Source organism: Pelobates fuscus, chromosome 12, assembly GCF_036172605.1.
Source record: "Pelobates fuscus isolate aPelFus1 chromosome 12, aPelFus1.pri, whole genome shotgun sequence".
Classification (NCBI taxonomy): Eukaryota; Metazoa; Chordata; class Amphibia; order Anura; family Pelobatidae; genus Pelobates; species Pelobates fuscus.
This window is the reverse complement of record NC_086328.1, coordinates 11200105-11215210: the sequence shown is the minus strand read 5'-3', so window position 1 is coordinate 11215210 and position 15106 is coordinate 11200105. Positions and strand designations below refer to the sequence as shown.

At 40.1% G+C, this 15106-nt stretch overlaps 1 protein-coding gene across 1 annotated transcript in view; it reads left to right on the top strand.

The window, feature by feature from the left end:
• LOC134579510 (dual specificity protein phosphatase 22-A-like) overlaps positions 1-14474 on the top strand; it is a 52998-nt gene extending 38524 nt beyond the window's left edge. The window contains exons 6-8 of the mRNA XM_063438819.1: positions 2062-2136; positions 3828-3999; positions 14052-14474. Of these exons, the coding sequence (XP_063294889.1) occupies positions 2062-2136; positions 3828-3999; positions 14052-14246 (442 nt within the window). The 3' untranslated portion in view covers positions 14247-14474. The remainder of the gene's footprint in view (positions 1-2061; positions 2137-3827; positions 4000-14051) is intronic.
• Positions 14475-15106: the final 632 nt, after the last annotated feature.

Here is a 15106-nt window from a genome sequence, read left to right as displayed (position 1 = left end):
ACCAATAGCATACTTCCACTCATAGGCAGGTGGCTCTGCTACCCAAATGGAAAATCAATGGGGGGCACATACAAATTAAAAGAGCTTTGGCATGTGCAAAGTATGCTGAAACAGGACAGATTTGACTGTCTGTTTCATATATTGGAAGGCGTAGCCTGAAGTTGTGGGAGGGGTTACCCGGCTATTTAAACTCAGGACCCCTACACCACAGGGCTGATGCTGCCTGGTTCATCCCTCCCACCTCTCCCCTTATACATATTACTATTACAGGTGGGCCCTCTTTTATTACAGGCCTACCCGATACGTCGGTTTCGGCACACCACAACCGACTTGCTCATATATCTAACTTATCATGTATACGGCTTTTGTCCCCGACTACAAATATATTATAATTTTTTGCCTAATGTATGAGATACTCTGCACCACTAAAACCTATTACAGAAACACAGATATTTTTATTTTCTTAATGTTGTTTTGTTTTTATTATTTTGGCACACAGATAAGCACTTATTGCGGTATTATGTTTAATCTACTTTCCTACCATTTTTTTTTTTTTAAATTGCGCTTACCCCTCACCAAATAAAAATGTAGTCCTAAACTACAGCAGTTTTTTGTTTTAGTTTTTTCCCCCCACATAAAAACTGTTGGACAATCCACCACTGGTGTGTGGTCAGTAAAGAAATAATCATGGAGAAACTAGGAGCTGTCTCATAGATCAATAAAACAATTGAAAGATTTGAAGGTTAATACATTTCCCTTGTATTTAATTATTTTATCAAAAACATGTTAAATGTATTATCCTTCAAATCTTTCAATTGATCTATGAGACCGCTCCTAGTTTCAAGTGGTATTCGACGATCATGAATATTTAATAAATTCACTAATAATGTTTATGGAAGTTTTATTGGTGAGGGTTCCTTAGACGAAGTATATATTTTAATTTTTTTTTGTCTGGAGCATTTGATGCTCAATATAGGGTTACCCTCACTAGGCTACCCTATCAGAACCCTTATTACATATGGGAGTTCTGGTGTAAAAAATAAAATCCAGTATATCCTGGAGGAACTTGCAATTTATTAGGTTTATGCACTAAACTAGAAATTAAAGAGAAGGAATTATGGTTTAAATGTAATTTAATTACAAATTGGTTGTTTCTGGAATGTAAAACATTATCATTTTATAAGAATGTATTCTTCCTGGTTTTTAAAATAAAAACCCTTTTTAATTTGGGGACTGGTGGTGTTTCCTAGTGAAACTCTTTTCATAAAGCCGTGTGTAAGTGTTCACTTCTAGACAGTCTGACCTGTATGGATGGCTGAAACCAGTGCTAGCGGAAAGTAATTCTTGGGCAGATGGCAGAGAGAGAACCCGGGTATGTGCGAGAAAGCTGAAATAAAGCCTGATCTCCTAGACAAACACACTGACTGAATTTGACCGCGAATCGAGGAAGCATTTATTTATTTTCTGCTGACAGCTTCCTAAAGATCAGTAGCAGCAAAAACAAACTGACCATGTTTTCTGTGTTAAATGCTATTCTCCGTGTAGTCATGTGAACGAGGTTCCGTGATTAACTGAATTCAACCCCAAGCTACAATCTTAATTATAGTCACTGTATCTCCCATTCGGCGGAGGCTCCTGGTGTTTTTCCTGTAATTCAATGATCTAGAAGTCAAACTGCTTGGTGGCTAGTCATGAGTAATCTAGGCTGACCAACCTCTTGATTTCGCATGCTCCTTCTGCTGTAAAGCAAAGACTTAAATAGGACCCATAGCTGTTGTAGAAATTCCATACCCCTGCTGTTTGCCAGCCCTCATAGCCGAGGGTACACCACTTACACATTTATTACAATAGTGATTAGCGACCGCTGTACAAGTGTGAATCTACACTCCAAATTTCCCATATTGGAAAAGCATTATAGGGGATGAAATGCTGTATAATTACCTGCTAGCCACCCCTTGTGTAGTACGTGACATTCCACAGAAGGAATATGTGTTTTAGTCCTATGATTGTCCTATATATTCTCGTATCTCATGTAATAAAACCCTCCCGTTTCCACACTAGGATCCAGCACTTTAAAAAGTGTATCCGGTTTATTCACGAGTCTCGGCTCCATGGCGGTGGATGTCTAGTTCACTGGTAAGTTATTTTATATTTGTTTTATCTGGGAGGGAAGGGGTAATCATATAGTGACACAACTAGCAACACCATGATGGAAACCTGCCAACGTTTCCACAGTATGACACCAGTACCAGGAGCCACGTTCTAGAACCCCGTAGAGGTGGCATGCCAACAAACCACTAGTTAGTCAGAGTAAGGAAAACACGGAACAATTAGATGTCATTGGATCCAAGACGCCCACTATTTGGTTTATAGATAAAAACAGAACATGTTACAGTCAGAGGATGATGGAGCGCGGTACATAGCTGTGGCTGCCTTTCAGCATGTGACTACAAAAGCAGCAGAAGGAGTCACAGCTTCCTTTTTGTTACAGACCTGAAGGCGTGGGGAGTCGAACATTGCTCAGGCACTATGACAAGTAGTGGGTTTCACGCTAGTTTTATGAATGGTGGAAAACTCCAGAGACCAGAGTGGTGGAGCTGGTTTGTCTGACTAAGATGTTGGCAACAATATAGAGTTATGTCTACAAGGTAGAGAATACTTGTGACAGACTAAAGTGGGGAGATTGAGGCATCGTGTTACAATGTGACAGTCTGACCAAGGGAGCTTTAATATCATAACTTATGTGGGTAATTCATTGCACCATGTGAGTAAAATCAACACGTTTACACTCTACAATCTCAAATTCATTTTCACAAGCTCCCCCCACAAAAGCCAGCGCAAATTATTCTCTGCCTGGGTCATCTTTATTCAAGTAGATATTGCCTTTATTTATTGCAAAAAAGTCAAAAAGCATTAGTTGGGTATCAGCAGAATACACATGATTATTCAGTAAAGTGTGAATTGTCAGGAATTCCAAGTAAACTTCAAATTTTAGTTCAAACTTGCTTAACAGAAAACAGACCTGACTAGGGTTTTTTTCCATTACGGCTATTTCTGATCTAATCGAGGCCTAAATTGGGGAGCTGCAGTCCTGGAAATTAGAGGCCGTCATTGCCTTGTTTAAAACATTATGAAGGACTTAAACCAAATGCAAATGTCAGAAATGTTGAAATTAAATGGCTATGTGGGCAAAATTTAGCAAAATAGCAAAGCCGTGACTAGCTCTGAGTTGGAGAATTTGTTCTTTCAATTTTCATGTTTATTAGAATTCGGTGAATTGATACTGTTGTATTATCTACTTTTCTGGTTGCTTGGGAGTCTAAAGAGGCTTTACCAGTTGGTTTGTACTTTTTTTTTTTTTTTTATAATTTACATAAAAACTTGGTTTTATACAAATGTTTAGAACAGAACCAAAATGTGGGCAAAAACAAAGCCCACAAAGAAACAATAGTACAAAAAAAAAATTGTTATAAATTGCAATTCATTCACAAAGTCATTATGACTCCTATCAGAAATGTGAGTCAAACGTCACAGCTGTAGAAGGTTTACTTTGCTATTGTTGAGTAAATTGACCTTGAAAAAAGAAATTATTTACATTTTATTTCCTAATGAGCCAATTGGATATGAAGTTTGTTTGGGGCTTTCAAGAAAAATAACCCATAATCCCAACTTAATTTCTGGGGCTTTTTTTTTTTTGCTCCCGGCTGTTTGTTTTTATTATGTAGGGTATTCTGTATTTATAAAATGCTCCTTATTGCACAGGGCTGTACGGTGCATTTAGAGCATCTCATTAAACTAAATTTAGCATTTCTGTTCCACACCAACAGCCTGGCTGGAGTATCTCGCAGCACAACTATTGTGGTGGCTTATCTCATGACCGTGACAAGTTTGAGCTGGGAAGAGTGTCTTTCAGCTGTGAAATGCGTCAGGTCCTATGTCGACCCAAACTTTGGTTTTCAGCAGCAGCTTCAGGAATACCAGATGAATTACGTTACAGAGGTATGGAACTTCACTCAGTCTTTAACAAACTCTTAAATCTTGGTCATTTCAGTGTTTTCTTACACGGATATTGGACATTTTGTATACATACAGGAATTTTTTTTGGCAAACCTCAGTTCAGACCCCTGTGCTAAATATATTGCATGTGTTTGTTTGTTTTATTTTATTTATAAAATGTGCCATGTTTTTATGCAAGAGAGGTAAGGCCACGGAAAGTTAATGGGTCTGTTTCGGCTTACATACGATATATGAATTCAGAGTTTCAGAAATAATTTTGACTTGATCCATACTCTGCTCCAGTGATACAGTGCATAGCAGCAAATATACACTACAAGCCATAGTAAGAGCAATCCACAAATCCGTGTCACACACTACAGCCCTTAGTCATACATAGTATTCTACAAACAGAACCCTTTGCACACTACAAACACATACAACACCACAGCGAGCATCCCCACACATGCTCAACACCTCAACAGGCATGTTCCACCTTTGTTCTCTGGTATCCCACTATTGACGACACCAGAGACAAGTCACTAGCAAATGCATGCGCTGTGCAGAGAAGCAAAAAAAGGGACATTTATTCCACCGAGAGCACTGGATGCTGTGGAGAAGCATGACACTAACATACTCATTTTTGTGGGGTTTGATGGAAGGGGCCCTTGTCAGTGATAACATAACACATCCCTTTCTGGCTCCTTCCCTCCCCACAACAGGTGTTTAAGTGGAGGGTATTGAACAGTGTCCCTGATAACTAGTTGGACTCAAACTCCAGTTTACTCTACCAGCCAGTGATTTGCAGTCCGGTAGCAGCTAGTGGGCAGTTTGAAACTATGGTTTTATCCTTGAACTGATCTTGCATCCTGTGTTCTTGTGTTGGCTTTTAATGATTTTGTGAGGCCCCACACTCAGAACAAAACACTATGTGATTTCCAGGCAATTCAAGATTTAGTGTGGCTGCTTTTCTACAGACTGAACACATACCAGTTCATAACCTGTGCCCACTGGCTTTAAAACCCACATCACTAAACTGAGCCGTGCAGTTTTCATTACAGTGGAAACCAGAGAGTATAGACCAAGTCCCATGACCTGCGCCTATAGAAATGAGTCACATGTTCCTCAGACTAGTGCCTAATGTGACAAATCACTCAACCTCTTTCTGCATTTCACAACATGCAATGGATATTCCCACAAGGGCTTCCCCTACACAAGCTCTATACCATGTCGAAAACACATGATATCAAGAGGGCAAAAATGGTGTAATTTAAAAAAAAAAAAGTATATATAAAATTTCTTTTGTAAGTAACGTGTGTGTGTGTTTGTGTTTGTGTATGCATATATAAGAATATTAGAGGAACACTTCATAGAAAATATTTTCAGTAGATATACTCCAAATAATCTAACTATTTTTGCATGTTTTCTTGCAGGGAGTATATTACATCTTGGTTTGCAATAGCTGCCGATTATTAATTGTCATTATTGGCATTTATATAGCTCATATTCTGCAGGGCTTTAAGAAGACCCTGTTTAAACAGGCTTACAATGTAGGAGAAGATCTAGTATAACTATTCGGGGCTTCTCACTAGACATTTGCAATTAGTTTTGTTCTGAATCTAAATTCTTCTGACATTGGAACGAATCAAAACAAATTATTTTGGGTCCATTTGTTTTCAATAAGGATTGCAAACTAGGTAGTTATTTGCTCAACAACTAGAAAGGGCTTTTTTTAAGCTTACACTTTCAGCTGTTTAGTAGATAGCTCCTGTAACGGACACCTTCCGTTGACGGATGCTCCTAGCGCTTCCTGAGGACTCCAAGCACTGCAGACGACACCACAGCCACCGCAGACTCCACAACCGCCATAGCTTAACTGGAGCCGCGCCGTCTTCCTTCCACCATGTATGAACCTCCGGCATCCAGGACTGTGTGGGGAAGACCTCTCCTCCAAGGAGAGCGTAACCGGAACAAACTCTCAAAAGAGCTAAGTGATTAAAGCTCAAGGGAGTATGCAGAGCATAGCAATCCCCAGTGTGATATAGCAGCTCCCTCCAATAACGAGACAAGGCTACGTATTGAGGGTCAAGAAGAACTCTGAAGTTTAATGACAGGGACTCTGCTTTTATGCAGTGCTCCCCTGCAAGGGAGACGCCCACAGGCAATTAAGCATTAACCAATCACATATTGGTTACATCCCACATATTCCCTCCCCTCTGCTTGGGAGATAATTGAGTTTCTTACTGTATCTACTCAATTATCTCCAAGCTAAAACATTTTTATACATTTTTATAACTCCAAAACTATACATTCAATCTTTATGAAAACCACATATTAATAATCAGCGCACTTTACTTACAAACATATCCAAAATTCAGCTATTTCCATCCAGGGGTTAAAGAGTTAGCTGAAAGTCCTTTATGACCGACCGCAAGCACATTTTCATGCCCAAAACAGTTCCACAGATTCAGGCTGTGCGGTCGGTCTATTTCTGCCCTGAAAAGTTACAAAGTTCCATTCGAAGGCGGCGTTCGAATTGTCGAACTCACTTCGACTTTTGTCGAAGTGTCGAAGTGAAACCAGGGTTGTGTTTCCGTGGTGTTATATTGTCTACAAGAGGTCTATTTTACACCCAGAAATGACAAAGTCCCGTTCGAACGTGTGTTCGAATCTTCGAACGGGACTTGGTCTCCAACCGCAGTGTCGAAGGGTAGGGGAAGGTACAGCTCACCGCGTTCGACTGGATTAAAATGGCCGCCGCCACGTGTTCAACTGTAATGGCGGCCACTTCGATGATTTCGGTACTTCGACGGCTTCGGCACTTTGACTGCATTCGAAGTGCCAGTTTAAATGTACAAACCCTTTCTTTGTACAACACAGTTAAAGGGCCAGAGACAGTATACCAAGATCCATTAGGCCCAAATGCAAGTCTCAAAGGGCAATACCTTCCAGGGCCATAGTCGCAGGGCAGGAGGCTAGCAATAAGTCCTCTCCAATGCCCAGTGGCAAATGGCAGTTTGTCACAGCTCCCTTATTGGTATCTGTAAATATGGAAATCCCATGAAAGGATAGCAAATTAGGGAGTTAAATAACGAACTGCCGACAGATCAAATTTAAGAAAATTAATTTTCTTAGTTTTTAGCCTTTCAGCTATTTAGTGGACAACTCCTTAATTTGATACCTTTGTGTTTGACACTTTTTAAGTATACCAAATTATAAAGCTACTCGCAAAATAATACCCCTGTAGGAAATAATGGGGGTCAGAATCTCACAAGCCCATACATTTTTCTGAATTGTTAATTTCAGACTAACTAAAATTCAAAAATAAACACAAACCCTGCTGACCAGCTATTTAATTAGCAGCTGTATAATCACTGCTGCTTTGTGCAGGTGCCTGCTTTTCGACTTTATTTCCACAGTGCTAAACTCCTAGGGAAAAAAGACTTCCGGTCTGATAACCAGAGAGTTATAACAGGGCTCAAATCTCAATTAAAGTGATTATTTCTACTGAAATCTGCATCGTTAATACAATTGAAGAAAAAGAGCACACTCTACACACACACAAAGAACTTCAGCAAGCTGAACTGCTTTATGCTCCCCAATATAAGTAACCAAACTGTCTCTAATGGTTTGACTTTTTACCTAGAGTTGGGTGGTTACCCGTCACTGCCTTTAGCTAAGCCCAATTTGTAAATGCATGCTAAACCTGTATACTGAAACCTGTGTAGAGTTCTACAGACTGCATGGCTCAATATTACATTTATATATAAATGTATTTTTTAAATAGACTTCTGACTGTATGTATAGCATAACGGGTAATAGAGTTGTACAAATGAACCAAGAACTGGTTCAGATCTCTGATTGGTCTCGGAGTGTGACATGCAAGTTTGCAAATTCCACACCTGCATTGTTGGTTTACACAGAACTGAATAGAGGACTCCTCACACATTGGTTTTGTATCTGTGAGTGTGAGATCAACATTTCCTTTTCAAGTGGGTGAGGAAGGGCTTCATATTATTTTTTTTTTTTAATTCTTTATTTTTGCGTGCACATGGTTAACATCGTTGTAAACTTAGCCACAACAGCTCACGTTCACATTTTTCAGTAGACCTTTAAAACATGGCTATTATGTCAATGCACATTTTTATAGAATATGATGAATCTTTTTTTCAGCATTAATTACAGTGGGATTTTTCTTATGTTTGTTAGTCGCTAGCTAGAAATATATAAAACAATTATATCTGAGCTGGTCATGCTTAGTGGAGTAGTAATTACAAAAGTATACGATTGTTAAATTATAGGCTATGCAAACTAATATCGGGTGTAGATTTCTCCACACTGCTTGAGATTAACCGCCGGGAGGCAGCGAGTCACTGGGCTTGCCGGGTAAAGCATACATTCAGGTTTAGACATTTTGAAACTATGTGATTATAGCAACTGTGTTAACATATGCTAAAGAAAGTACAGTTCTCTGCTGGGCTGTCCTTATACCGGGTTAGCAGCTGCTTAGTTTCTCCTGTAGCTGCGCTGGGTCGGCTGTCGTCCTAGTCACCAACTTTAAGTCCCTTATTTTTCCCTCTGAGTGCTTGAGCGTTTCGGTGCTTGCCGGTCAGGGGTGCGTTCGTGTCTTTTGCCCGTATGCGCCTTGGGTGCAGGATAATGCCTGATCGCTGCTCCGCTCAGTGTGGGCAGAGTGAGAGTCCTGGTAGGTCTGCCAGTGGCACAGAGAGTTGTAGCTTCCGAGCACAGAGAGTTGTAGCTTACGATTTTGTATGTAGGAGCTTGGTCTCGGCTTGCAATGAACGCGGCGGCCATTTTGGATTTCGCCTTGCGGTGCTTATGTGATCGTGTCGCCGCTCAGATGGTAGAAACGGACACTGCCTCTCCGGTGGGGTCCGGGATAACCCCCCCCGGCCCACAGGGGGGGGAGAATGGGGCCCTCAGTAGGTCTGCGAGAGGTCCCGCCGGACCAAGCACGCCTCTCCCGCCAGAGCCTCGCGACAGGCCTCAATCTCAGTTGCCCAGCAGTCCGCTTTACCGGCAGGACGGGGGCTGATAATGACCTCCCGGGTATCCGCTTGTGTCCCCTGTGCCTTCATGCGGCTGTTGATCATTTTTTCGGGGAAAATAGGAATGTTTTTGCCGGATTTTGCTATTTTCATAGCGGAGCCATGGTGCCCCACGTCCATCCGGCTCGGCGGCTGGCCCCGCCCCCGGCTTCATATTATTTTTAAAAGTTGAAATACTTCTAATGTGTTTACATTTAAACAAAAGCAGGTACACCAGTTCAGACTCCCGTGCATGGCAAAATAGCATATCTGTCCCAGACGCAAGCCACATCGATTTATCTATAGGGAAACCGATAAACAATAATAGACCATGAGGCGTTTTGTCTGCAATCCTTTTACTATCGTGGCTGCTTGTGGTGTGAGATTCGGTGTAATCTGTTGGTATACTGTAGCCTTTCCACTGATAGGAATGGAGTTACATGACACACTGCTGGTGGGAAACCAGTTACAAATATTACACATTCCACTGGTAAATAGAATGTAGCAAGGAACCAGTTATTCTGCAATGTTCCTGATGCCCTTGCCCCCAAAGCAGTAAGTAGTACTCTTACACAAATTCTGACATTCTATGCAGAGGGTGGGTGTGTGCACCTATAAAAAGACCTAATACCCCATCTGATGGACTTTATAAACATATTGGACGTTTTAATAAGCAATGCACTAATAAAGTTGACATTGTAAAACATAAACCACAACAAAAAAAGGCAATGCAATTAAAGACAAATTTTTTTAAAATATGGAAATGTGATTTATAGGTTGGCATCTTAAAAGTGCCGAACCACGAAAAGTATCCAGTGTGAACTCCAAATAATTCTGAGAGAGGGGACAGTAAGACACATTTCTTGCAGCTACACCAATAATGTGGGCAGCCAATGCTAAAATGACGTGTTACAATAATTGTCCAATAAAAGTTAAAATTTCATTTATGTATGTCAGACACATTTAGTTAAGAATAAAACCAGTTCAAAGCAGAGGAGGCTGCAAAGCAGGGCAGTGTGGGAATAGCTAACAAAACCCGGTCCCCTCCTTTCTGATAGGAACAGGTATTGCGTGTGAGATAATCGTAGAAAGGTGACACCAAAACAGCAGGATTTTTTTTTTTTTGTGGCTGACCAGAAATGTCAGAGATGGCTGTGTAGCTCAGACAGGAAAGGACATAGAGAGAGAAAAAACACTCACAGTACACTGACAAAAAAGGAAGCACTTAAGAAAAGCACACAGTACATCAAAGGGGAATGATTTTATGTTAATTTTAACCCTGAAAGAAACATCAAAGTGACAGGCGGCTCCCTGACAGGTTTTGGTGTCTGTGTCTATTAAAAATAACACCGTATTTATCCAGGAAAGGTACATTCAGCTATACTCTGGTTTCCAAGTACATCCTGGAGATATTACCATTGCCCAACATCCATGGGATGTTAATAGTTGTAATATAATCTCCTCTATAGCCCTGGATATTGGTTATTAAAGGGACACTCCATGCACGATAACAGCGGATAACTTATGGTACATGTTACATTGTGCATCCAAATATACAGAATTGCCAACAGTTGCATGCAAATCATTACTTTTTACAGGTGAAAATACCTTGAATTTTTGATCACTTTTTTAAATCCATAAATATAGATTTAATTCAGTCAATACCAATTACAGAAGTAGGAATGGACAGTACCAGACGAGGGAGGGGTGACTGAGTATGTTTCTCCTGCGGTTAGCTATCTACATTTTACATAAACATTCTCTAATTTAAAGGCACACTATAGGCAACCAGACTAGCTCATCTCATTGACGTATTTTGGGTGCAGTATCCCTGTCCCATTAACCCTGCAAGTTAATACATTGTTTCAGTTTCTTGTGACTGTCTATCAGACGCTGTGCATGAGAATGTTCAATGTCTAGCAAAACCCCATAGGAAAGCATTGAGTCAATGCATTCCTATGGGGAAGGCCTAATGTGTGTGCGCTTCTCGCCGCCCATGCGCACTAGGTTCCCGGGTTACACTGATGTCGTCGGAGGAGGAAACTAATCCAGCACAGAGGGACCTCAGCACTGGAATCAGGCAAGTGTTTAAAGGGTTTTTGATTTTCTTTTAACACTTTAGATCCCTTGAATTTTAACACTTTACTTCCACCCACCATAATATACAAGCTGTGTCCAAATTAGGTTTTTACATCACACACGAGTAATAACTGCTTCAGGTAATTCATCCTCAAAGTGATCATGAAAAAGGGTGATGTAGAAAGAGTAGTTTTATTTGCAGAGACCAAGGAAGGCTGACCTTTCTCTTTAGCTGATTTCACTTCAACAAGTGAAGAGTTTAAAGGAAGATGGGAAAGTGTTTAACTCGTATTTCAATAATTCCTAACCACAAAGCCCGAGAGAGAATGATGTCTCAGGATAAGTTCAAATAAGCAATACTGCAGAATGAGATTTACTAAGACTCCCACTCTCCAGGTTTGTGATCGAATTCTTGATCGTGGCTAGCACATCCTTTACTTTTCTCACTGAGATTCATTAAAATAGCTGGTACAGAGGGTCATTAGATCTGTGTATGTAGGACATGATCTGACATTTATTTCAGTGAGCAGATACGGTATTAGAACCATGTGGCCCACACACTAACTCTTGCCTAAAAATACCATGTCATAATGATGTAATCTAAAATATATACAGTGTATTTGCTTAAAATAAGGCAATCTCCGGATCTTGGAAACACCTCTAAAAGTCTGTCTGTCTGTCTGTCCTTTCACTCTTGCTGTGTTTTCCAATTGCTGGGTGCTTTAACCAAGCTGACCGTATACAAAATAAATAAAAGATTGTAGCACTCACGGTCTTGTAAGAATAAAACGCTTCTATTTATTAATCCTTTCCGGGTACTCATTACTGTGTGACACAGTTTAGGTCAACGTTTCAGTCCCTACTTTAGACTTTCCTCAGAACCCCATGGGAACAAATCTAACTTGACATTAATGCTTACATGTTGCACAGATTTTCTTTAGCAATCAAAGGGCAGTGTCACATGATCACCCCAAACAACCTTGCGTTCTGGAAGTACCATACATATATAGGTCTTACTGTGGTCACCGACTGTGTCATTTTCAGTAATATGTCCTCCTTTTCTTATTTACAGTGAAGTATGTGGAATGTGGGAGCTAGGTGTTAATGAGGCCCCAAGATTAGTGGATGCAGGTTTTATATTGTTTTATTTCATGTAATGGGGGAAATAGATCAATAGCAAGATTTCTGCTCTCTGGCAGCCAGGGTTTCTTTGTATTGGGTATTTGATAGATTATTTTGTGTTCAGGAATTCGAACAGTGGTTTAAGGAGAGGAGCTTGGCTTATTTTCCATTTTCTGCCCTTCCTCCTCAGGGAGCAATGCCCTCTGTATAGTTAGATTCATTTCCAGGGAATCCCTGTGTATTACTGACATTATGAGAGCGATTCCCCCAGCTCATTGTTACTGGTGACCTCAGCTAAGGTTTTCCCCAGCTTTATTCCTCTGCATGGGATTCTCCCTCTCGGGGACAACACCTCATGCTCTTATTTCTCTGTCCTCTCCCTAACTGATCCACAAACATTAATCGAAGGACTGCAGCTGGTGGATTAGATAGTCATGATATTTGAGTTTCTGTATTATTCCTGACCTGCAAATGCAAAATAATGAAGTATTGCACATCAATAGACACAATGGCACTTGCTTTCAGTACTGTGCACATCAATATGGTCCGCTAGCAGACACTAAATGTGACATCTCCTGTGAAAGGCTTGTGTCGATACAAAATGTCCAAGGCATATAAACCAGCCACGGGAGCCATAACTGAATACTTAAATCAAGGTGGATGATGGGTTGTCTAAACACTCAATATTTTATTCATTGGCTTTAGCTGTACAGTGTAGTTATTCCATATCACAAGTGATTAGCGACATTAGCCCTTCTGCATATTAACTTGTTTGTAATTATTTTAATTTCTCTTCCTCTCTACCAGTTCAGGGATTATTCGCGCTTGTGATTTCTAGTTGCACAACGGACACAAAGTCACAATGTTGCTTCAGCTGCACTAGTTGTGACTTGACAAAAATCCCCATTTCCGTCACAGTTGGAGGAGCTGCCTAAAAAAAAAATTAAAAAATGAAACCAACGCAAACGATCCTTTGCAGAGTACTGTGGAGAGCGTCCTAATTAATTGTGGCCTCTGATTCTCTCGAACGCATCCAGAAGAAATGCTGACAAATATTTCGTTCTTGTTTAAAGTGCAGTTTTCTGTCACATTGTTTTTAATTTTTGACATTGTGTGATTACTAGTTGTTGTAAGGTTAATACTGGAGGTTTAATTTGACCTATTATTGGCCAGTTGGTTGGGACAGAGACATCACCGATGTCCCCAATAACAATATTGATGCCTCTGGCATTAGGAAGAGTCTATCGAATTATATTTGTAGTGTTGGTGTCATACAAACATTGATTTAACTGTTGAAGAATGGATCCTTGCTAAGATTATTTTTAACTCTGAAGATTAGATTGCCAAGCCTATACTATTTATGTAATTTGGGGTGCATTTAAAGCAAAAGCAAAGTTTTCTTCTAACACAAGTTTATTTAAAAAAAAATTTAAAATTACATGATTTCATCTCTACTTTGTGCTAGCAAATGTATAGATTAGGAGAGAAAGCTATTTAGATTCGGTCCATCTCCCAGCTGTTAATCTGTTGTTCTACATAGACATGCACGCTGATATGAGCGTATATGGCTACGTTCCACAGGGGAAACACTACAATGTTCAAGCTCTTCCTTGTTGGATCTTTATAATCCATTATACTGCCAGAATAAGACTGAAATGACCTCCAATGTATGACCTGAGAGAGAACCATTTTAAGATGTGAATTTCTGGGGGTAGCTATGCATGTAGAATGTATGAAGAGTGTATTCAGAGCACAGTTTTATAGAACATTCACACTGCTTCTGTGATACTTTATTTCCCCCTCTTATAGTACCGAGCCTGGTTGCGACAGGAGTACGGGAGAAATCCTTTTGATGACCAAGGCACAGTGGAGATGTTGGTTTCCCAACAAAGGCAAAAGGAACAACTGAGACATGCACAGTACCACTGGATTAACCAGCCTAATATAGAGTATCCACTCCCTTACAGAGCCTATGGATCCAGCAGCAAATGGACGAATACCTAGGTGGGGGTCAGCCGCACGTGCCCTGCCTAGAGGTAAAACGTAGGGTTTTTTTTACCTCTACCAAAGAGACATTCGTTTGTACCAATGTGTGTTTGTGGTTGTTTGCCTGGCAAGGAAATTATTAAAGAGAACCATTAATCTATCTTGCACTATTAACAGGACTGAGCAGTGCCTGTGTGATATTTCTTTTGCAAAATAAAGTTTATATTCTTATTTGAACAATTATAATGTTTACCAATGTTTTGTGTTTCTGTAAAAAAAAAATATATATAGTCACAATTGGTTCTAGTTTAAAAGACTTAATACAGCTTGTGAGTGTGGGGAAAAGGAGATATATAGATAAAAACACACAATGGGTCAGCGCTTAATAACAGAAAATAGTGGAGAATAAGGCAGCAACCCTAAGAAGGGGATCACTCTCACCCTTCAAAATAACATACAGAGAAAGAAAACAAATAGGGAAGGGCTGCGCCACAAAAAATAGTACTTAGTCTCGTCCCAACAGTGCAAATTGTCCCATATGAAGGTATCTATTATGCAGCTGTGGTTTCTGAGTTCTTTATACTTGGGGGATGTGGAAGGTCTGAGTGTCTTCAGTCTCTGTATGTGGATAAAGAGAAGACAAAGCAACCCAATAGTACAATATGTCAGGGCTTGACAGACAACACGTAAATAATAAAGATATTGCACTCACATGTAGAAGAGCTATGACCAGCTCTAGCGTATATGGCATATAGTGGTATAATCCCCACTTATGGGATATGATGATGGTCTTTCACAGCAGTTGGTTGTCTAGGTGATCAGAAAAGAAATAAAAAATAGCCACAAATAGTGCTCTCAGTAATATAATAAAAGGTATA